Source organism: Emydura macquarii, unplaced genomic scaffold (genome assembly GCF_026122565.2).
Source record: "Emydura macquarii macquarii isolate MOO-44397 ecotype Brisbane River unplaced genomic scaffold, CSIRO-AGI_Emac_v2 contig_1230, whole genome shotgun sequence".
Taxonomy (NCBI): Eukaryota; Metazoa; Chordata; order Testudines; family Chelidae; genus Emydura; species Emydura macquarii.
This window is the reverse complement of record NW_027131367.1, coordinates 21,244,884-21,269,614: the sequence shown is the minus strand read 5'-3', so window position 1 is coordinate 21,269,614 and position 24,731 is coordinate 21,244,884. Positions and strand designations below refer to the sequence as shown.

General features: G+C 47.2%; 1 protein-coding gene across 1 annotated transcript in view; it reads left to right on the top strand.

The window, feature by feature from the left end:
- Positions 1 to 24,731, top strand: part of SHISA6 (shisa family member 6) — a 329,086-nt gene that overhangs the window by 42,537 nt on the left and 261,818 nt on the right. Inside the window, exon 4 of the mRNA XM_067547748.1 lies at positions 19,121 to 19,216. Coding sequence (XP_067403849.1) covers positions 19,121 to 19,216 — 96 coding nt within the window. The remainder of the gene's footprint in view (positions 1 to 19,120; positions 19,217 to 24,731) is intronic.

The window sequence follows — 24,731 nt, the reverse complement described above, 5'->3', positions numbered from 1 at the left end:
TTAGTCATTAGCCCAGCTGAGTAGCACGCTTCATTACTGGGGGATTTTTATTAAAGGCCCAAGACTGTGTAAGGCTGCAGTGCCCTGGGAGTGAGAGGCACCGTGGGGAAGGATCCCAGCGCAGCGCAGCGCAGCGCAGCGCAGCGCAGCGCATACAGCTGAGAGGTGCACTGCCCAGGAGGGCTGTTTAATAGTGCTGTGGGGTTCACATGCAGTGACTGTAACTTTTCTGGCTGGTTTCGTGTTGCAGTTATACCTTGCTGCCATGTGGTGGGCAGCCCTTGTGAATGAGGCAGGTCCAGAGGCCTGTGCCAGAGGCCTGTGCCAGAGCAGATGCTCCCATTTTAGTCGATGAAGAGGGCGGGGCACTGCCTGGGGCTGTCGGGGATCAAGGAGTGACCCAGTGGGAGAGGTCCCTGAAGGAAGCCAGGAGAGGGAGTCCCACTGGGTGAGAGCAGACTGGTTCAGTCCGGAGGAGCAGGTGAAAGTTGTGAGGGGCCAGGGAAGTCCTGGTAGGAAGCAGGGGGTGGTTCCAGGAGAAGGCAGGAGAGCAGCAAGAGGGGCTTGCTGCCTGACATCCTCAAGCCGTAGAGTTAGGGAGGGGGGCTGAAGCAGGGAGCAGCGGTGGAGCATACCCAGTGATGTTTCCAGGACCAGAAAGCTGGATCCAGAGGAACTATGAGAGGGCAGGGGGTGAGGGATGCTCTCCTCGGAGGGCTGCTGGGACTGTAGGGTGCATGTATTGTATGGATGATGTGGGGGAAATTCTGGACTACGGTGCTGCCACTGTGTGCCCAGCTCTTCAATACTAGATTAACCCCTCAAAGGCTGTTTGCTCTCAGAAAGACTCTGCGGGGTATTGCTGGGGAGTCTGCAGGAGCGAAATGGGCAGGCATGCCCTGTGGGTCTTCCAGGGGGGCTGCCCTACGATACGTGCATTTTGGGACTGAACAATTGTCTGCTGCAACTGCACAGCAGCGAATTGGGGTCTGGGCCTGTAAAGCGTTCCTGGGACGTCCCGAGGGCAGGATTCCTCCCTGAGCGCTCTGCATTATGCAGCAGCTTTCAGTGGCTTTAGCTTTTTTATTTTTCTGAGTAACTTACAAAAATTAGGAAATAAAATCAGATGGGTGCAGCGATGTGACAGCTTCCGTCCGTGAGTTACTGAGCACAGGGGATCTCCTGGAGGGCCTGGGAACTTGCAGTAGTAGATGTATTTGCAAAGCCAGTCTAGGTCTGAAACATTCCTTCTCTGGGAATTCAACCCTTGTTGGTTTGGTTTTTAAAGGTTTATTAATTTTTTAAAGATAACTGGGCTCTGCGCAGCATTCCAGAAGGCACAAGGCTGCTCTGATTTTTTGTCACTAGTTTTCTTCTCTCTCCTTCTCCTTCCCCACTTTTTTCGGTATCTCATGAGTGGAATGTGAGCCCAGGGTCAAGTCTAAATCTGTTTAACATCCCGCAACACAAGTTTGCCCATCCCTAGTATTTACACATAATGAGCTGATCGATTCTCCCCTCCAGCACAGTCCTCTCTCCCACACCTAGCCCTTCACACCTAGCAGAAGAGTAGGCTGGCGGCAATGGGCAGAAAACATCACACCCTTCTAAGACTGGTGCACAGACACCACAATGTTCTTCCCCGGGAGCAACGCAGCTCTGCACCTGCACCCCCAGAACCAGAGGCAGGGCCTTCATTGCAATTACCATGGTGCTTCGAGGACACCTGCCATCAGGTCCCCATCGTGGGCTGTACAAATGCAGAGTGAGTATCGCTTCTGCCCTCAGTAGTTTATAGTCTAAAAAGGCCGTAAGGAAAGTATTACTGTCCCCATTGTGCGGAGGGAAATCTAGGCAGAGGCCCACATCCTCCGAAGTATTTAGACTCCTAATGTCCATCCATTCCTATGGCAGTTGAGAGCCTAAATACCTCTGAGGAGCTGGGCAAGAGAGACAATGTGACTTACTGCCCGTCACCCAGGGAATCGGTGTCTGAGTCAGTAACTGCACTTAGATTTAGCCACACGACAATCCCACCTCCTTTCTCAGCACCTTACGAACATAGCTATTGTCAGCCTGGGCCAGACAAGAGTATCCAGGAGCTGCGTATCCTTTCTCTGACGGTGGCCAAAGGAAGGAGCGAGAACCCTGCAGGAGGCAGTTATGTGGTAATCTCCGGGACCCGCGCAGGCCCTCAAAGCCTGGGCTCCAGGCCAAGCCCAAACACCTATACTGCAATTTTATAGCCCTGCGAACCACAGTCAGCTGACCCGGGCCAACCATAGGTGTTTTATTGCAGTGCAGACATACCCCAACAGACTCCGATCCTCGCCGGTCAGACAGGGAGTAGGCCCCGTAACAAACTGATCAGGGCATTACGTGAGCATAAGCGTCCGCAAGTCCTGCATTTTCTTTCATGCATGTGGCTTTTACAAAACTTCTTCATGCTGGTGAAAAGCTTTCTGGAGTTAATCAGACCCTGAATTCCTCCCCTCTCTGTAGCCTGTCCTGGCTGTCACATTCTCTTTTACTGCAATCTACCTTTTTTCTTTCATTTCCAGCAAAACAAACCATGCTCCCACAATAGAGTGGCTGATTACATTAACGGAGAGAAACCAGTGCCCAATCATAGTTAGCAAGCTGGGAACAGCATCCGAGCTGGCATGTACATTGGGTCAACATGAGTGAGACTCCCGCACAGATAGAGAGCTGGAAAAACCAGCAAAGCAAACGTACCACTTGCGCTGCACTGCACTGGGCAGTGCCATGTCTCCCACGCCTGCCCATCTGAGCCTTGCTCTACAAACACAGACCTTCGTCTAGTTTAGCTGTTTACCTTGTCTCTTTCATTCCTGAATCCACATTATTGCTTTTCTTTTCTAACTTTCCAGTGTGATAAATTCAGCCCCTGGAACAAAGGAGCTGATTTCATTACGGGTAAATACATCTTCTAGAATCCTCGTAAATCACAAAGAGAAAGCAGAGCGGGAGTTCACCTGGGGTGAAAATCAGAGAAATTTCCTGTGCCAATTAATAGAACTTGAAAGCCAGCAACCCAGAGTGCAGCGAAGGAAGGTGCAGGACTTGCTTTGCCAGGTGGCAATCATTGCACAATGGTGCCATTCTGGTGCCATAGTGAGCAACCACTAGGCAATGTCCCACTGGTTAACAGTGACCTAGGTGTAATTGTGTGGGGGGGATGGTGTGTGTTTATGACTGTAAACGTGCCCTTCTGGGGGCAGCACCTGGGGTTCCCCTCTGAGTCCTTTCTAGGGGGGGACCGCTCCTCCTGACTCTCCCCTGCAGGGAGATCGCCTAGTCCTTCGCCCCGGCCCTAGGCAGGGCGGGCGAGCCAACAGTCTAGCGCCCAGCCCGTAGGCAGGGCTGGTCAGGCAGCAAGCAGTCTAGCGCCCGGCCCGTAGGCAGGGCTGGTCAGGCAGCAAGCAGTCTAGCATCTGGGATGGTGAGGAGGGTAAGGTTCTCCCAGGGTGGCTCAGGAAGGGGGGAGGGGGACACAGGACCACCCATCTCCACTGCATCCCAGCCCAGGGGCCCTAGCAGTGGCAGGGGTGCCTGCCACTGCATTGGCAGGGCTCAGGCCACAACACACCAACCAGGTTACCCCATACTCAGCCTCTGTTCAGTGCTGCCCCTGGGCTCCTTCCTCCCCATACCAACAGGTACCCAATTCCTCCAGGTCACCAGGATGTGGTAGTCCCATCAGGCCCTCCTCATCTACCAGTGGCAGCTCCAGCAACTCCATGGGCTCCTCCTCAGAGGGGAGCTCCTCCAGGTCCTCCAGCCCCCAGGCCACCAGTAGGTTCTCCAAGTCCCAGGCTCAGTACTGCTCAGGTCTATCCTCCTCTGGTTCCCTGGCAGCAGGTAGCCTGGGCAGACCCTCCTCTGGCTCCCAGGCAGCAGGCAACTCAGGTGGGCTCCCCTCCAACTCCCAGGCAACAGGGGACTCAGGCAGGTTCTCCATCCGTCCCAGTCTGGGGTGAAGACAGGCCTTTCCCCCTTCAGCATGGGCCTCCAGGGAAAGACATCCTTCTCCCTCAGCTATCCCCACCTGACTGAGCTCGCAGGCCGGGGGTTTTAAAGGCCTGGCCCCGCCTCCCTGCTTCCAGTCAGGTGGTGTCCGCCAGGCTTCTAAAGGCCTGGCCCCGCCTCCCTGCTTCCGGTCAGGTGATCTTCTTCTGGGCTCTAGCAGCCAGGGTGGGTTTGGTTCTCCCTCTGGGTCTCTCTCAGAGGGGAACCATCCCTCCTGGCTACAATGACCAATTGTGATGAAAAAAATCCAGAGTTCTGTGTTATATTACATTTAATGTCTCCTGTCAGTGTTCAAATGCAGCCACCCTCTCAGACAACAGAAGGGTCAGTTTCTCCCCCAAATTGCATTTGCAGAAGCAGAATGGAGTTAGGCATCTAGATACTCTTTATGCACATGATGATGCAGTAGTTTGCCTGAATGGGAACTTAAATACTAAGAACCAGGCCCTTGCCTGGGGTAAATCAGCATAGCTTCACTGATCTCAGTGGCTCTACCCCAGGTAGGACCTGAGCCAAAACATTTTGGACTCAGTTTCAAGGAGACCTCTGGAAAATGTGGCCTGTAATGTGTGTAGCTCACTAGGGCCAAAATTGAGCTGCCAGCTAGCTGTGTTCCACAGCTCTGGTTTCATTAGGAGGTTGTGCTTTCTCACTAGACCAAAACACAGCCTTCAAAGTGCAGGGGAACTCCCAGAGCACCTTGATGCTAGCAATAAATATATACAGTGCTATCACTTTAAATCAATCTCTCAATTAATTCCAATGTATTAAACATCTACCGGCAGCCAGCCTACACTATGGACCGGTCTCCCATCAGTTAGGACACACTGCATGATGGCGGAAGGCTGCGCGGATATGAAGGAGCAGCTAACAAACCCCTCCCAACGTCAGTCCGCCCCCCCAACCCAAAATATGTGTGATCCACTCGTGTTTCCTGCCTTAAACTAATGACCGTCTTCTCGGATTCTCAGCTCCCAGGCAGGTTTATTTAGCTTCTTCTGGGGTGTCAGTCGTGATTAGAGACGGGCAGAACGGGAGGTGGCTCTACACAGGCAGTGCCTCGTCGGCTGGATTTTGATTTGAAAACCAAAATGAGGCTCAGCAGATCCCCACTGAATCTGAAGCCTGAGGTTCCCACTCTCGTCAGTGTCTGCCCCGGGCAGAGCGGTGTGACCGTGTGAGCGCCACGCACTTAGGGAGCATGCGACATACCCTGCCTTGCACAGTGGAGGCTGTAAGTCCCTTACCCAGCCTCTCTCTGCTTGGTGGAGCAGGCAAAGAGCCAACACGTCCTAGCCACCCTCATGTTAGTTTGCACACGGCCTTCTGTGCAGGGCTGGGGGAAGCTGGGCTACAAGCAAAGCGTCCCCCGTGTGGACAGTCAAAGGTTCTCCCCGGTGGTGGGCATTGCCAGAGCGTGTCGTCTCGGGGATGCTCTTCCCTCAGCCAGCTCCTCCACACGTGATCAGCATGGATGCTTCTAATCAGGGCTGGGCAGCACCGTGAGGATCTCGAGACTCGAAGCTCCAGAGCAGGGGACCATCACGGTGGCTCTCCGATCCTTCCTCCCACAGATCTGAGAGCGACCGGTGCAGACTCTCCCCAGCCCTGGGCTTGTGATTTACTTTGACTTGAGCATCTGGGGGAAGCTCTGTCACCTGTTTTGTGTCAGGAGGTGTTGTGTCTGGGGCAATGGTGCCTCAGGAAGTGACCTCCGCTCAGCACCCGGCAGCTATAAAACGCCAGCACCACGGACTGTCTGAGTCGGAAAGGTGCAGGTGGCAGATCAGCACGGGCGGTCACGCAGACCCACAGTGCCTGGCTGGGGATTTGCCAGGTGGGATCACTCAGATGTGGACTTGGCTGCGAAACAAAGTGTCTGAGGTTCTGCTCAGGCGCGGGCAGGGATCCATGGGGTGTGGCAGTGTGGCAGAGGCCTGGCTTTCACACTGTGCCAAAGGCTCCTTTGCACCTTCCCCTCCATCCCAGAGTGCTGGGGAAGATTCAGCAGGAGGGACCCAGCGTGATCTTAGCTTTGCGCTCGGTCTAAAGATCATCCGTTCACTCCTTCCTGGAGTCAATGGCTCCTGTCCCAGCAGAGTGGCAAGGCGGAAGGTCCAGGCCTGACGTTCCTTCCCCTGGCGCCGGGGGCTGGCTTTTTATACAAGGAAGTCCTGTGCTTTTCTGCGGAGTTCAAGAGCATCCTATGGGACCCAGAAAGCCTTTCACTAGGAGGCGCTTTGCTGCCAGAAATAGAAACGATTTAAAGGGTTTGCTCCAGGCAGAGGCCTTGCCCCTGTGTCCTGTCTGCTTCCAATTAACTTAGACTTTCTTCTGCCTCAGCCCGTCTCCTCAGGAGGCCATGGCTGTCCCAATGGTAGGAGACGATGTCCTGAATGAAAACCAGGGGATTATTTCCTCTAGTAACTCTCGCCCTCCACACAATACTGCCGGTCCCTCCTGCCCATGGCTTTGGAGTCTAGCTCCAACAAGGCTTCTGCAGGCGCAAAGGGCCAGGGCACCCAGCTGCTTTGGAATGTCCCACTAGCTGCCTATCTGCATCTTTAGGTCCCTCAACTGCTTTAAAAATCTGACCCTGAGCCAGCTGTCGGGACCTGTCTGAAGCACCCTGCATGCTGTTCTCCCCGTCCTCCTGCACTGCCATTCATGCCAGGTGCTGGCTGAGAGGCTGCTTCTTCCTGCACTCTTGCTTTCCTTCTTCCTCCCGCCAGTGTCTTGTTCTCAGCTGCCCTTTCCTTGTCTCTCCTGGGGCCTTATGCTCCTGTTATAGGAGGCGAGTAACTTCCTCTGAATGGGAGCTGCTCTTGTTCCGCAGAGTGGAGGAAGACGTGGCCCAGATGTCTGAGCCTGAGTGGGTCATTTAAAAGAGCTGGCTGAAACTGAGCCACATCAACAGAGGATCCAGCAAGACAAAGATGCCCCCTACCCAGTGACTGAACAACCAAAACTTAAGGGCAGGAAACCCTTGCAGGCAGCAGGTGAACTGACCTGGAGAAGAAAGGGGAGAAGGTGTTGGGTGCTTGGGATGAGGCTGCCTTTGGGAAGGACACAGGAGCTCTCCTCTGGAACTAAGGACAAAGAGAGAGTCCATCTCAGCTGGGCTGTCCAGGGCGGTCTGTGGTGTGACCTTTGTCTCTCTTTGCTAACTTAAGGGCATTCAGGGGAGTAATAAATGGTGACCTTGTTTTGAGGAGCCTGCCTGTATCACTGCAAATACTCCCTGAGAGCATCGCTGAAGGGGATGGTACAAGCCTCCTACAGGAGTCTAGATGGCCTGAAATGCTGCAAGGAGCCACAGAGAGAGACAGGGGTCACTGGAGCTGAAGGCCTGGTCTCGGAGTCTTCAAAGCTCTGGGCCTGGCCCCTGTGAACTATGTGGGTCGTTGGGGCCCAGCACACTAAAGGGGTCACTCCCAGGAGACTGGAGGCACAGACCAGACAATGAGAAGTATCAGTGCCAGAGTATGGTCACATCCCTGCCAGAAAGACCTTCCTTAGTTAAATCATCTGAAACTGGCTAAGTGAAACTACTGCTGACCATTGTCTGGGATGTAGTTCTGTGCGACGTGGAATTGTGCAACTTCCATTTAGCACCCCCTCCCCCAGCCCCAGTATTTTTATTTGTGGCCATTTCACCAAACAGGATCCACTCCTTGAGCCCCTACATGTTTGGTTTGGAAATGATCTCTTGGGGCTCCAGTCCTTATTCTGGAGCCATCAATTTCCACCCTTGGGATCGCTAGTCCCATGGATCATGTGCCTTCTCTGAACTACTCTGAGATCCTCCAAGGGGTCGTGACTCTGACACTCTCCTTTCCCTACTGCATGTGTACAGAACTTCCTAAGGGAGAATAGACCATCAGAGCAAAGGTCTGCTGCGCCTTGCTGAGAGTGGAATACAGTCCTGATTTCACCAGGATTGTGTTTAGAACCCACTGAAAAAGCTCTGACAATACTGAGTTGACCCCTTGGAAGGCACATGAATATCAAGGCATGTTTGTCTATGACCTGAACGTCCCTGTGTTCTAGTTGCAGACACGTACGCCTTGGTTTTCTCCTTTCTGCTGCAAATAACAGTCCTTGCCTTCCCTTCTTCCAACACCCTTTAAGTATGTGCAGTGTGATCAGCCCCTCTTTGTCCTTAATCACTTCCTCCCAGCCTCTATAATTAAATTCCATCAGGTATTGCATCTAATTTTTGAGGGGCTCCCAGAGAACAAAGGTGAGTGCAACTGCAGGCACACAGAACAAATTAATTAGAAGGGAAATATTAGATCCGAATTAGATCATCAGCAAAGCTCTCTGAGAACAAAGTTAGTCTCCCCAGTTATTATGCTGCTCGGTTCCAGGTGGAAGATGGTCCTTACAGCTTTCATAGACACAGCAGCACTGGCAGCAGAGCAGATTTGCAGCACCACAGGCTGGCAGACAGTCGGGGGCACATTTTCAATGCGCGGCCCAAGGAATTGGCTGCTGTGTGTCTCTCATTAACAGCCGCACAAGCTGTGCTGCTGAATCCCTGCACAGCCTTTTGGAAACGTCCCCCCTCCGTGTCTCAGCACATCTGACCTCCCCTGAAAGAGAGCATTGGATGAGTGCAGAGCCTTGCATGCCACAGAGTTGTGTTTACCAACATCCCTTCTAGCAATGGAAATCTCTGTGAGTAAGTGCTGGAATTATCATATAAAACCAGACCAAATACCCAGGGGTCATTCTTTGGAAGCATTTAAACAAGCAAACAGACAGCTTGACAATGGATCCTGAGGTTATATAACAAAGCAAACATGTTAGACACTACTGCATATACAATCCATGTTGGTATGTGAAAATATCCCAGCGTCCTGATACTGCCCTGGGAACAGCAGCACAGGGAATTTCCCTAGCTTACAGATACTCTTGCAGTAAGATAATACTGTCTCTTAGGGTTCAGAGCCAGCCAGAAGGAAATAGAAAGCTAGGAGGCTAGGAGCTTCAGGGGAGATTGAGACTGTTTCAACTTTGCTTTGCTAATTCACTTAAAAAGACTGTTTTCAAACCAGATGAATGTGTCCTGCTTCCATCTGTGGCATGGATATCCAGGTAGAATGCACCTGCTTTCTGTCAACCATTCCTCCACAGAGAACGCAGTGCACCTACTGTGCTTATGAACATCCCATGTATCTCCAAATGGGATGTGCTAGCTGTTTTGCTGGCTGCTCCAGATCTGTCCATGTAAACGCTCCTTGTGTTGCTGAATGGACCAGCTCTACCTGTTATTTCAATGCAATATTACTGATGCCAGCACTGCACCAGGTGTGCCAGAGGACCAGCAAGGGGAAGATTAATGAAAACACAACTAGCAGTGACTCTAAGACTGAATCCTTTGGCTTGCTCTTCCTTTGTCATAAGCGAAAAGCAAACATCATTAGAAGAGTTAAATGCTGGAACGTTTCCTGTTGTGTGAGCCAGAGGAGGAACTGCTTTCATTATAATGGACCCTCTGCTTCTCTGCTTCTACTCTGGGTTGTTTTTCTCCCCAGTTTTAAAAGTCTCTGTGATGGATTCCCTCCTTCCCCTGAGGTGCGGACGGGAAGCTGTGGGAGCACTAATATACCTCATCAACACTCGCCCTTCTCACTGTGATGTAACTCACCCATGTGCATGTGTATATATACCTACCAAACTGAAGTTTCCACTTCATGCAGCTGATGATGTGGGTTTCTGCCCACCAAAGTTTATGCCCAAATAAATGTGTTAGTCTTTAAGGGCCCACAGGACTCTCTCTGGTTTGTGGGAGCACTGTGCCCCCTTAAACTCTCCAGCCTGGCCAGGCTCTTCCAATGCCTTGCCAGTGGCAAGCAGCAACCTTCCTCCTCCTCCCCAGGCACTGTTATCACCTAGCCCCAGCAATACTCAGAGCCCTTCACCCAGCTGGATAGCAGGAATGTTTACCTGGGCTGCATCTGTCACGGTGACACTGTCAGGAAGCTACAAACCTCTAGCAGGTATAGTGCTCACACAGGCATTCACAGGCAAGGACACACCCAACTGAGGTACAAGAATGCTTTTTCTTGCCACTCATGATCCAAAAATGGCGGCACCAGCCAATTCTCCCCATCTTGTCAGCAGTGCATCCCAGAATTCTGCCATCTTGCACTGGTCAGAAAACTGGCCAGAGAAAGTTCATTATTTAGTCCACCCCTCCCTCAATGTGGAGAGGTCATGCACCAGCCTTTGTAACTTTCCCAAACACTTCAACCAAGACACACTGTTTTTGGTAAAATTATAAAACAGATTTATTAACTACAGAAAGATAGATTTTAAGTGATTATAAGTGGTAGGCATAAAAGATCAAAGATAGTTACGAAAGAAATACAAATAAGCTCACAGTCTAACTTCTACAAACAGTACAGGATTTAAATCAAGCAAAGTCTCACCCTGACAGATGATACAAGCAGGCTACAGATTCTTGATACACAGGCTGCATCTGCCCCATTCTAAGTCCTTTGTCTTCCACTTTCCTTCAGGTGTTAAGTCGTGAGTGAAAAAAGCCAAGTGATGATGTAACTCCCCCTCTTTTATAGCTTCTTCCAGCTTGGGAAAGACCTATGCATGTGACGTGGGGGGCCGTCCCCAGTGGTCAAGCAACCTCCATTGTGTACGGCTTCCTTTGTAAAGTTTTTTGGGATGGCTTTTGGGAGAGTGGATTCCCCTTAATGGGCCATGAGCACATCTTGCGACTCCATTGTTGTACCTGAAAAGCTGGTTGTCAGTGTTTCCTACCTCACAACATCTTTCAGGAGCACACACATAGCAAAACTTCATAACGTCACATAAAATGACAGCACATACAATCCAATAGGATATTAATGTTCATAAGATCAAGACTTAAAATGATATCTCACAAGACATACTTTGTACAAAACATATCATAATTATACAACAATGGGGAATATTGGGGTTGTTTTGAGACACAGAATGTCACAGGGTTACTGGATTTTTATGTAACCCATGTACTTTATATTGCAGTGTTTGATTTTGTTTCTCCAGGGGAAGGGAAGGGAAGCCATGGGGAGGAGACACAGATTTTAGTTGGTTCCTCTGTGTCATTGCACACATACAGAGAGCAAGGTAGGACAATTCAGCTAGAAGGACCCAGAAACATTCAGAACAGGGTGTGGCAGTTACTAGACATGCTCAATAGCTGTTTCTGAGGCTGTGTAGGAAATTTTCATTGTGGCCAACCCACCTGGCAAGTCATATTCTAGTCACCCTCTGTGAGTTGAGCCAATCAGAGAGCATGGTTGGGGAGGGAAGAACAGAAGCGTTGGAAACAGCCCTCTATGCACTCAGCAGCTGATCAATGCAGGACCGAGAATTGTGTTTACTGGGGGGCTGGGTCCCATCCCCGCACCATTTTGGACACAGGCTACAGATTCCTGTTTCACCAGCAGCTGAGGTAGCCAGCCATCTGTTAACCCAAGGGCTGGAATGTTGCTAGCTGGGGAGATCCCAGACTTCGTTTGCTGACAACGTTCTGAAGTATATGAAAGGACTAGGATGCTACCGTTTTTCAAGCTCTGGAGAGTCCAGGTGACACAGACTGCATACAATCACCACTCTATAGGGAACAAGAAATCATCTTGGAGAGAAGATCAGAAGGGAATGAATTTTGGTGTGTGAGCTGAAGTATAGAAAACGTTATATTGAAACCCTGTGTGAATGTTTGTAACAGATAGAGAAGGGGGAATAGTTTGTATAAGGACTGCCAGTAAATTTACTGTCTAATATTTTGGTGTAAAAGTTATTCGTAGTATTCAGTACTGTATACTATTTACAGTGTGTTTTGTGTGCATTAAATGCTTGTTTTACTGAGAAAGTTTTCAGCAGCTTACCATTCAGCAGCTTACCATTCAGACATAGGATAGACAAAATTTAACTGGTATCTTTTGTTTATCATTAGAGAGAACCTCTGTGAGCCAGAGTTTAAGAAAGCCCAGCTTCCCCTTTGCAGACACACACTGCATCCACAAAATGTGTGGTCCCATTTTCCACGACCAATTCAATTACGTGTGCGTTTGGCAGCCGCAGTTCAGCTGCAGGCAGAGATCAGACTGTTTGTGCATAATTACACTGATTTGTGCCGGTAATTCATTTCTACAGAATGGGAGATTGGACCTTAAGAAAAATCGTAGCCCTACCAGCCATATCTGAGGAAGGAACAGGACCCATTTTTATCACATTTTAATATAACACAGTGTTCCTAGATGTTCAGTCACTTTTACATAAGTGGCGGAAGAATTTTCTTTCCTACAGTGATATTTCACTTTCACTAATGACGTTATTAAAAGCTAAGAACAGCTGCTTTGACCTAGGAAACTTTTAGAGGGACAGACAAGCATAAACAGGTGAAGCAACTCATGACAAAATCGAGGTGAGCAGCTTGGACAGTTGTGTTGATTTCTGAGTTTTACCTTCTAAGATATTTTTGGTGGCATAGTTGATAATGTTTTTACGACATAGGCCCTCTAAGTATAAATTGTACTCTGTACAGAATTGCAGTAGGTGCCTTTGAAAATCCTAGCCCCAAAAAATCCTACTACCTAGAAAACCCTACTTGTCTTGTGTTTCAGGAGAATCCCAAAGGCCATGAGGACCTCTAGCAATCCTTCAGGATTTGAACCACCAAAGGCCTTTGCCTAGAGGAAAGCCCCCAAGACACCCACAGCCAGAAAGCTAGGGCGGGAGCACTGGGGAGGCAGGTCCTGTGCCCAAGGAGAGGCAAATATGGATGGGGAAATCTTTGAGAGAGAGTGTGAATGTATGCAGATGTGTTCATTCTTATTCACAGAATATGCAAATTAGGTTGGACACTCAATATACTTGTGTACTCAGCCTTACCAGTGTAATTTAGGTTGGGGAATAACTCCTACACCTCCAGATCTGTGCATTGGGAAGTACTCACTGACAATAGTATCCACTGCGTACCCAGGGCAGGGATACAAAGTGTTGCCAAGCTCCTCTCTCCTCTTGCTCTTCTAGCCAGAATCCTTCCTGGTTGCTTTGCTGCTGCATTTCCATGCATGAGATGCACACAGCAATCTTGGAAGAACTACCGTTAAACCTGGAGAACACTCCACAGTGGCCCTAATTGTGCCTTTCTTGTAGCAAAGTTTAGAAATGCACAGCTGCCTTCAATTTCTCTGAAGCCAAATGGTAATGCTTCTGTGTGATCCCCCTGGGACACCTTTTTATCATTGTAATCTCTGGTAATCTACCCTCCCATGCTGTGGTAAAATAGCAAGATGTCTGACCTGACTATAAACAAGTCCCTGCAGGAGAATTGCCATCAGCTGGGAGCCCTGTCTGATGCTGGCCAGTTACTGCAGACATTTTCCACAAACAGAGCTGATTCTTGGTGGTCAGCTGCCATAACTGTTTTGCCTGGGTGCTCCATGCTTTTCAGCACCCCTGAGCTACCCCAGAGAGTTATTTTCTTTTGGTCTGTGAGTTGCACCTCTCCTTACCTTCAAAGATCATTACCTTTGATTGACAGGATAAATAGATGTCATTTCTCAGTTCCAAGGGAATGCATAGCATTTTTCTGTGCATCTAACAGACACCTTAGGAATTGTCTGATCGGGTGACATACTTTGTCTCAGTTCGCTGAAATGTTTAAAATTGCCCAGAAAGAAGACTTCATCAGAAATGAGATGCACCTGGGATGGGATCTATATAATCTAAGATGTATGTGAGAATGCTGTTTTCATTGACCAGTTTGGAGCAACTTGGATCTCATCCCTAATTTTATAACTTTTTTAGGGAATCCTATAAACAGTGGGATTGTCATTCCAACATGTATCACCCTGTCGTGGAAAAGAATCACACTGCTACATTTTAGAGTTGGATCGGGTGCAGCTTTAATTGTGACACACACAATCACATAACCATAGCTATGGGGAATACTATAGCCATAGGGAAAACCCAGGTGGCTATAGGGAAGTCAAGCAGCATGTCTGGATGCTGGGCAAATGTACTTCACCTGGCTACCAGATACAAAAGACTTATATAGGGGTTGCTTAGGTTCGTTTACATGTTGATCGTATAGTGGAATTTGATTAACAATTTATACTTAACAGAAAAGACAATCACAATGCACAGGGGGGCACACCAGACGCCCTCACAGGAATGTCCAATGAGTCACTTGAGTATACAATGTAGTTTTCAGGGACCGTGGTTAACTCCCGAAGATGGGTGGTGACACAATACTTGTTCAAATGCTAATTTGTATGGAGTAAGTTTCTATGGGGCCAGTAAGACAAAGGGGGGCAGGTACTGGTACTTATCAAAACAGGTGAAGTCTGTTCAGACTTCAATAAGGCTTAAGGCTCATAACAGAGACTTGCCTCTCGGGTGTGGTTCAGAGACCTCTTGTGTGACTTTAACATCTTTATCCTAATTTCAGTTGAGGCATTCTGTTAATGGTTTAGCCTGGGGCTTCTATTTCAGTTTCAGGCTACAACTTCAGGCCAGGCCTTCTATGACCAGTTTCAGACCAGGCATTCTATTAATCAATTTTATGATTAATTCTTTGATTCCACAACCCAAATGCCTCTTTTCTATCCATGAAGGCCCTTTCCTGAGTAATGTAATCCTTATTTAGTAATAACATTTCTGACCAGTGGATAACAGCATTTTAGTTCAGCTCTAATAATTCTCTTGTCCCAGAGCTGGAGATGTAATTGCTATTATAACCAAGTTTGTTCCATATGCAGTTTACTAAAGATGCAGTTGCAAAGAGAAGTTCTGTTTTTGAGCTGTATGCCCTAAAGAGTCTGCCTTTGTTGTGTGATGACCTAAACCATTCATCCACTCTGCATCTCCTGGGTCCTGCAGCCTATGGGACGGGAGGCATTTTCCTCTGTGCTTGAAATTCATCTACTGAAGGATTGATTGCAGTAACATAAGGGTTAACCTCCTTTCTCTCCATACACTGGCCTTCAAGAAGCTCCTCTGTGTGTGTGTGTGTGTGTGTGTGTGTGTGAGAGAGAGAGAGAGAGAGAGAGAGAGAGAGTCAGACATGATAACTGAAAGCCTCATTGTTCGATTTTACACTAAACGGAAGAACTAGACCTTAAAGATTCAGACTCTCTAGAGAAGTGCAGTGTAACAAAGTACTGTACTCCCTGTAAGGACAAGGTAGGTGGGTGGCTGCTCTGAGTTGGAAGAAAAATGTGCTGTATGGTTTAATAATAATAAAACCTACCTCTTCTTGGGCAGAGAGCCCAGAGTGCTTTACAAATGAGATAACCCATTTTTAAGGTGGGGAAACTGAGGCACAGGGGGGAAGTGACTTGCCCCAGGTCACCCGGCAGCAGAGCCAGGAATAGAACTTGTGTTTTCACAAGTCCTACGGAACTGCCCTGTCCACTGGAATGCACTGCCCACTGCCTGGGGAGATGGAGGGATGAAAAAGGGGGTGGTTTTCTATGTGGAAGCATGGTGGAGAATACCATAGTTTAAACTAATTCATTTTCTTGGGGCGGAGATGAAAAGGGAAAATCTCCTGCGAGTCGCCCCAGCCCACCATGAGAGACTGGATGGTCCCCACATAGAACCTTCAAACAAAGCAGTTGAAAGCCTTTAGTTAAGGTTTGACGTCTTTTTCAGAGAGCTGCCCTAGTTCAACTGCGAGTTGCTGAGCCAGAAGCAGGAATCCCTGGGTTAACTCTCCGACCTGTGTCATGCGGAAGCTCAGACTGGCCGATCAGAATGGTCATGTACGGCCTGAACACTGGATTTCATTCAATCCAAACGAGAAATGTTCCCCAGTGACGAGAACAGCCAGTGATTGCCCAGCTCGAGTTCGCCGCTTACCTACAAAGCTGTCATTTTGTTAAAAGAATTGTCCCCAACCTCTCAAACCCAAACAGACAGACAATGGCAAAGGGCCCAAGATCGCTCTGTTCTGGTTGGAGGGGATGGGGTAGGGTAGTGGTGTCTGGCCCAAGCTCTGCCCTCTCTTTGGTGGGTCAGAACCCCTATGCCTGGGCACACTCAGTGAGGCTGACAAGTGGGGAACTGGAGGGGAGAGACAGTTAGACAAGCAAAGATTCTCTCCTTCCCAGCAGCAGGATTAGCAGAGGCAGCATCAAGTGAAGAGGAAGGAACCACACCCTGGACAGCTGTGATACGAACACCGGAGACACCATGACCCAAGGCTCAAAGCCTAAGAACCCCTTAGACCCACAATGTATAGCAGAAGATATGAAAAGCAAAAGAAAAGGGATACACACCAGCAGAAGCCAGGGAAGGCAAAAATGTTGTTAAAGCAAAAAACGGGGAACATCTTGGCTTTGACTTGGGAGAAATTGCAGAAATCACAAATTTATGGAGAAGATCAAGAAGTCCTAGGATCAGCCTGTGCTTAATCAAACCCCAAGCCTTTATTTTCCAATGAAGGTTACTTAAAACAATTTAAAAAACCACATCACTCTGTCACGCTGCACTCCACTGGAGTTATGGAGACAGACACATTCCTGGAGGAGTTTGACCCAGTAATTGCCTGTTTATGACTGCAAAACCACAACTTGTTAGGAAAATATCAGAATCACATTTTGGTTCAAGAATACATAGCATGGCTGTGACAAAGATGCAGCCTGAATCCTAGGTGTGCTGTAGCTGGGGGTGATGTTTCCAGGCAGTGCATCTCCACATTTCCAACTCCTTCTAATGCCAGCTCATGACAGTGTACTGCACTATGAAACCTGCTGGGGAACTTGGAGAGCTGGGGAAAATCCAGCATCTTGTGGGATTTTGCATGAACATTTCTGCCCTCTTGCTTTGCCTATCACATCAATGGAATGGCAATTTTTGTATTTTCAGTCATTGGATAATTTCTGCAATGGCGAGATACAAAATCATGTTTTGTTCAAAACTGGCCCTTTTGCATTTGGACAAATACATATCTATAAACAACTTTTTTTTTCCCCCCAGAAAAGGGGCTGTTTGTGAGTTGGTAATGAAATGTGAAATAAGCCAAGATTTTGCCTAGTTTTTCATTTCCCTGAGTATTTCACATCCCTCTGCTTTCTCGACACTGCACATCTGCACTTCCTCTAGTTCCGTGGAGGCGGCTGCAGGCCTGTAGAGAAGGGGTGGAGTGGGAAAGGCAGTCTGTTCCAGTGTGAAACCTTCCAATCAAGTGGTGATTATAAAAATGTCCGTGTGAATAATAGCTGCTGTGATTGTCCCTCTAGCTCTGCTCCAGGCACTTTTGAAAGTGAGGGCTCATATATCAGTAATTTTACATTGAGAGGCCATGAGAAATGACAAGACGCGAGTGGGAATAAAGGAATACATAAAATAGACACATCATCCCATAATGTATCTGTACAGACAAAAACGACTGGTATTTGAACTGTCCTGAGACAGCCTGCTTTTGGGGAAACATGATTTCTGTTCAAATGATGTCATTTTATTACCATGGGAAACTCTGAATTTAACTCATACATTGTGCCAGAGAGGGGATGCAAGGGTCAGAGAACAACCTAGCAAACAATCTTTTAATCATCCAGTCAGTCTTTGCTATGTCAGACTCTTTCGCAACTTGATTTCTGACTCAGGCAGTTTCTCAAAGGCGATGTATAAATCGTAGCCATCAGTTAGATGTAATGGCATATGTGCCTATTTCTTTTTCATCCCTATTTACATGACAAAATATCGGCCTGTCTCAGGCACTGGTGGAATGTTGTCATTGTTGAAGCTGGACTCCAAGGCAGCACGAAAATTCAGGCACAAAACTGCTGCACTCCACAGAAGCCCACCTCCCTCCCGTCCTACTGGCTCCACTCTCATTTGCGCCTCTGTTCAAGAAGAGGGACAGAAGAGTTAATGACATGGAAAAGGGAGGCGTTCACAAGAAGCTGATTTTTCACTTGTGGCAGAGTGACACCTGGTCTTGGAGAGGCGCAGGCGAGATCTCTTGGTATTGAAGAGGCAGTGAATGTCAGGGGTGTGCTAGTCCTGTGTGTTCACTGTCACAAATGGGTTGCAGCACCAAGGGCATACTTTTCAGCTGGCAAAATTAATAAGAAGGTATCTGGGGACCCCCTCCTCCAGGGGATGCATCACTGTCTCAGTTAGAACAAGTCAAAGCTAAGAAGTAGGTCCTGCAGCCACATCACTAACAGGGACAGGGAAGCCAGTTTAGAGATCATGGGAGACACCTGCACTTTCATCACGGACGCTAACCAATCTCCAACAGACTAAGTCTGAGCTATGTCTGCACTTAAAATACTACAATGGCACAGCTGCAGCTGCGCTGCTGTAGCACTTCAGTGTAGACACCACAGTGACGGGAGGGATTCCCCCATCGCTATTGATAACCCACCTCCTCGAGAGGCAGCAGCTAGGTTGGTGGAAGAATTTTTCCATTGACCTAACCCTGTCTACACTAGGGGTTAGGTCATGGTGCATTTTTCACACCCTGGGGAGATGTAGCTCTACCGATGTAACTTTTCAGTGTAGACCAGCCCTGAGGCTTCAAATATTTGTGCCCAGAAGCAAAAGCACTGATACTCATCAGGAATGCCTGTTTAGGGTTCCCCCCAGCCTGAAGGGCACCAGGAAGAAATCAGAGCTGCTTCTCGCAAGATTCCAGCCCAGTTTCTCAGTCTCAGAGGTTTGGATAGTTCTGATCACTTTGCAATGCCCGTCCTAACATTGCTGAATCTTTGATCTAAAGATGGCTAATTCCCTAAATTTTAGGACTTTGAGTCTGTGGCTTTGGTTCAGACTCTTCTGAAGTTCACCTATCAGTAATGCATAAGTGTTTGTAAACCCTGGCAGTCTCGAGGCATGCTGTTTTTTTCCCTCTGCGATTCACACTCTATTTGTATTGTGTTTAGATATTCCTGCTCTGTGAACTCTCTCTATGCCGCTCACATCCTCGACTTGCCTTTTATTGTCTCGCTATATGATGGAGCTCTGGCTCTCATTGAATTGGGGCTAATGTGGATGCATAGTATAATGGAAGTAATGCCTTGCTTGTTGTCATTTTCCTTGGCAGGTCACTATGGGAAGGATATTTATCGAAGTGGAGGGCCAGATCTCCATAATTTCATCTCCTCCGGATTTGTCACGTTAGGAAGAGGACACGTGAAGGGTACAGTGGAAACAATTTTTTGCTAAATAAAAAGATTGTTTTAAATAAAAAGCTATAACTCAGAATCTGGGTTCTAAGTGATATGAGATAACAGTATTGGACCGGAGTCATAGATCTATTCTAACTCATATTGTTGCAGGTTAAATACTGTGCCGCTGGCAGCGTCTCTTAAACCCTAGTGAGGGAGAGAGGGACAGTGCAGAATTGGGGAATACAGACACCCACTCTGACTTTGCAATCTGACAACTTGTATTGCTTTGTGTTTTCGGGGGGCATGGGTGCAAACTGGCCATTTTGCCGCTGCATTTATCATAGGAACAGAAAGGTCTGTATTGCCACCAAAGGGGGTAGGCAGCACCATTTCAGAATTGGGGATTTTTGTTTATTATTCGATTGATTTCCAGGTTGTGGGCTTTGTTGTTTTGTTTTTTGTTTTGGTATTACAAATATTTTATAAAATGATTTCTTATAGGTCCACGTACATATATTCTGTGTGTTCACATAATCTGTGATATACTGTACAAACATGAAACACATAAATATACATATTCTGTGCTGTGTATGTTCTGTGTATATGTACTGTACATACAATATATGTTGAAAGATAGTTGTCGCTATATTAGATAAGCAAACATATAATCCTGTTCAGGGGTTATGGTGATAACAAAGCTGCAGGAGCTGGCGTTGAGTAGCTTGTCACCAGAACCCCAAGATGAATTGTCCTTTTATAACACTGTTGCATATGTGGTGGGTTTCTACAGTATATGGTGAGACTGTCTGTTTGAACCATTCTTCTGTTTACATTCCATATTCTAACAAAGTCACATTAGTACATTAAGAGTGGATCACGTCGCTGGGGGTGCGAGTGTATGCCACGGCAGTACTACTCTGATTTTGTTCCCTGCCGACTTACGAGACTGTTGTACATTTATATAGACACCATGTATGTGGAGATACTTATGCTGACACAATGTACCATATGTGGAGCCGTGTCCATGTGGCCGTCCAGCTAAACACACATCCATTGTTGTTGCCGTGGATGACCACCATTAAAAGAGTTTTATTTTCCGTACATTTGCTGCACTTTTTAAAATTCTCCTTGAGTGTCAGTCATCCAAAGCGGTGTCAGTCCTGTAGCACTTTTGGAGAAGAAACAAATATATGTATATTGTCTGTGTATGTCTGTGTGTATTTAAATAAAGTTTATTGAGGCTGAGGCAGCACCCATGGGACGTGTAATGCACTTCCATCCTGGGTAGAGCAGTGAAGCTGAGGGGCGCACCACTAACCTTCCAGGGGGCTGGGAGCCAAAAAGGGGCAAGGAAGGATATGTGGATGGGGGGGACACATGGGGCCTCCCCCAGAAATGGGGGTTTACTGTTATTTCATAGCCTATCAGGGCATGAGCTCACACTGAGCATGATGGGAAAAGGTGTGTAGGCTGAGATGATGAGCCTGGGGAGTGTACTCAGGCTGGGGTGCAGAGCACAGAGCGCTGTGTCCAGAGCACATGGGACTAACTGCTGGGATCCCCTGGGTGGGGCCTGGCAACACGCTCCTCCCCCTCAGACATTTTAGTTGATCTTTAATCAATTTACTGTACAATATTGTTCAGTTACTTCTATGTGTAAAATAAAATCTACCTACCTTCTTTAACTGAAGAGGCTCAGGGGGGTCTATTCTTTCTTAGATGTACAGATAGATGATTTATACACATCTGCTGTTGGCTTTCCTGGGAGTTCCACGCCATACATTCCCCGTCAATGGAGAGATGGGAGAATAATAGATCATCTATATGTAAACTATACTGATAGTCATGAAGATAGGAAAGTACTTTTCAAAGTGCAGAACTGGCTTTTGTTGTTTGAAGAAAATTGTCTGCCTTAGTTGTGTATGAGGTCAATCATCTCAGTGTTCTCTATCGGTTTGGCTTGGCCTTTGAGATTCATTTGAAAATGTCTACAGTTTATATCCCATTTCAATGGTATTTCAATGGGTTCATTTTTAAGGACAAACTTTCAAGCTAGCACACAACTGATGTGTCTGAAAAGTGCATGCACTGATTGCATGTGCAAGCTGCCATATTTGCATGTATAAATTGATACGTGGTGGCACATAAGTGTCTGTCTGTGACATTATCCATTTGCAACCACAATTGTCTGTTTGTGCTCTGAATACAAGACATTTTGGATGCAGCAGGTCGGTAGGAGTTTCAGAAAAAACGTGTGACTTAGGAGAATTTTCAGTGGTACTTGTGCTTGAGTCACTTAGTTTTTAAAAATCCTTCCAGGCATATCTGCTGCACTCTTTGAAAATTCTCTATTGGCTCTAAATGTCAAAATAATTGTACTTGTAGACAAAAGGGACCATGTCCCAGCAAGCATGCTGTAGTTTTGAGAGATTTGCTTCCAAAATGGAAAGTGTCTGATACAATTTCACTTTGTAGAAATACAGCTTCATGTTGAAGCTTCATCATGGGTAATTTCCGATGTGTGAGGTGACTGCATTTCTTCACCCACTGTTAACCAGATAGCTCTGCCCCGCACCATTTATTATAGTATCATGAAAGTAGCTTCTGTCTCTGGTTTGAACAGAGCCTCTGAAAGTGCATCTTAATATTTCCTTGAGCTGGGAGACACATTTTCTGTGTTTCCTCAACTGTCTCCTGTGCTATGGCAGTGCTCCAAGTGCTGAATAATAGTTTAGCATTAGGTTATTTTGGGAAGGAGATGGGGATGTGAGACATGGCAAAATACCATGGATACCAAATCAGTGAATTCAAGTGCCTGATATTCACAAGTTCCTGGGAGATTGTGATTTATGATTCTTGTCTGACACTCTGCTGGGTGATGCATCACTGCCTGACATTAAAGTCTATAAAATCAGTGTATAATGTGTTTTCCAAACCCAGGGAAAGGCCTCCACTTTCAGTCAAGTGCAAAGGATCCGGGAAACATCCAAAGTTTTCAAATCATAGAACTTCTTGTTGGTGTGGTATATAGTCTCTTATTTGATCTCCCTCCTCGATCAGTCTGCTACCCAATGAAATAAAGAAAGGATCATTGAGTACAGTAGAATCTCAGAGTTACGAACACCAGAGTTACAAACTGACCCGTCAACCACACACTTCATTTGGAACCGGAAGCATGCAGTTAGACAGTAGCAGAGAAAAAAGAAGTGCAAATGCAGTATTGTACTGTGTTAAACGTAAACTACAAAAAAAGTAAAGAGAACTTTTTTAAAAAAGGATTTGACAAGGTAAAGAAACTGTTTTTGTGCTTGTTTCATTTCAATTAAGATGATTAAAAGCAGCATTTTTCTTCCGCATAGTAAAGTTTCAAAGCTGTATTAAGTCAATGTTCAGTTGTAAACTTTTGACAACCATAACACTTTGTTCAGAGTTATGAATAACTTCCATTCCTGAGGTGGTTGTAACTCTAAGGTGCTACTGTACTAGGGCTTGTCATATCTCAACTAATATATTACACAAATGCTCATTTGTTTGCTTACATTTTCTCTCTTGAATTTGGAGCACTGTGGTTTTGACTGTACCAGATAATAGCCACTTAAGGATATCCCAATTCCCAGTCCAGATTCCATTCCTCCTGCTCTGCTTAGGTATGGCAGGTCTTTGCTTTACAAGATGTACTGTAAGAATAGTACAGAACCATGAGTAGACAAAGTATGGCCTGGTAACCTGAGAGAGTAGATGCCTGCAAATCTGGTATTATGAGTTCCAATATTCACAGATTCTCAATGATGCCAAATCAGATTTTCTCAGTTTGCAGGTAAAAATGTTTTATTTCCAACTCCCAGCCCCACAAACTCAGCCTGGGTTCTGAGTCAAACTGGGCTTTTCTCATCTCGCTGATCATTGCCTGCAATAAAGTTTCTGCACCCCAAATTATAAGGTCAGTTTACACCAGAACAGCCCCCTTTGTTCCCTTTAGCATCTGTGTACCATAATTTGTGCAGGTGTCACTGGTTACATCAACTGAAGGCAGTAGGGCTTCACAGGGATAGCTGATGAAATTTGACCTGCAGAACTTCTATTACTAGTGATGATGATAAATAAAGAACCCAGCTTGATGCTCAGATCCCAGAGTGAGTTTGTGGGGCTGATACCTTTTCATTTTTAAACTGAACACAACAGATCTGGGAGCAGTGAAACGCAATGGATACGGAGTCCTACGATGCCATTATTACAGAGTCACTTTTTAGGGTAAAAGTGTACTTTTACTGGAGTTTTCTTTGGTCTTGTCGGTTTAAGACAGACCCTCAGTGGGACACAATGCCTGGTACAAATCAGAAAATCACACCATGGACATGTATTTTACAAACCGGGATGACTCAGCTGTCCTCACACAAAAACTCTGCCCCATGCTATTTCCAGTACTTTTGCAAACAATCTCTCACACCTCTTACAGAGCCGACAAATTTGAGCTCCTCCAGGAATCACTATGTCTAACATTTTGCTCTGGTTTGAGGTGCTGTAGATCACCAGTGTTACAAGCCTTCCTTCGTAGCTCATCGCTGGCTGTGTCCATGCAAGCCGTTTTTCTGCAAGCCTTCCGCCTTCATTCACGCTGGCAGCAGTCCTGCTCCCCTCTGAGGCAGTAGGTGAGAGTGTAGTGCATAACCCTATGAGCCCACACAGGGCTGGGCTGGATGACGTGATCATAAAAATCCTGGCAGCCTTCCTGCAATGGGCCTACCTCTGTTGCTAGTCCATGTTGAGCTGCACCAGGGGCTGTGCAGTGGTGGAAAATTTGAAGCGAACTGGTGTTGTAGGCAAGGTCAGCATGTATCTGAGCACTTTACTACGCTTCAGGTCTCAGAATGACATCCAGACATACTCTGCTATTACCTGCATGCGCCCAACGGTACAGGCCAGTGCCCTATATCTCAGATTCCTCCTGCGGTATTGGCCAGTGGCCTGCATCCAAGATTCTCCCTGTGGTACCGGCTAATTGCCTTTTTCCCTGTTTCTCCATGTGTTACCAGTAGGTAACCCCTGTCTCAGATTCCTCCTGTGGTACCGTCAGTGGCCTCTATCCCACATTTGCCCTGCAGTAGCAGCCAGGGCCTTTACCCCTGATTTGGGCTGTGGTACTGGCCGGTGGTCTCTATTTCAGAGTTATTACTGTGTTTCTGGCTGGTGGCCTGTTGTTGTGGGTTCCCCTGTGGTTCTGGCTGATGGCCTGCTTGCCTGGGGACTTCTTGTCTCATATCCCAGATTATTGATTTGTTCCTTTTAGCTGGTAATTTCTGAACTGAATGCTGGTCGATACCTGCAACCAAAATAAACCACTTCTGTCAGTGTAAAGGTATTTGGTTCCACTGTGGTCCTGTGCGTACACTTGGCACATCCAGCCTCAGCCCAACATGGCTACAAAACATCAGGCTAAACACCTCCGGGAGGGAGGTTACCAACCCTCCCATGGGATCATTTCATCAGTAATCTATGTGTGCAGCATGCCTGAGTCTCATTAAACAGGGAGGAAAATAACCTGTG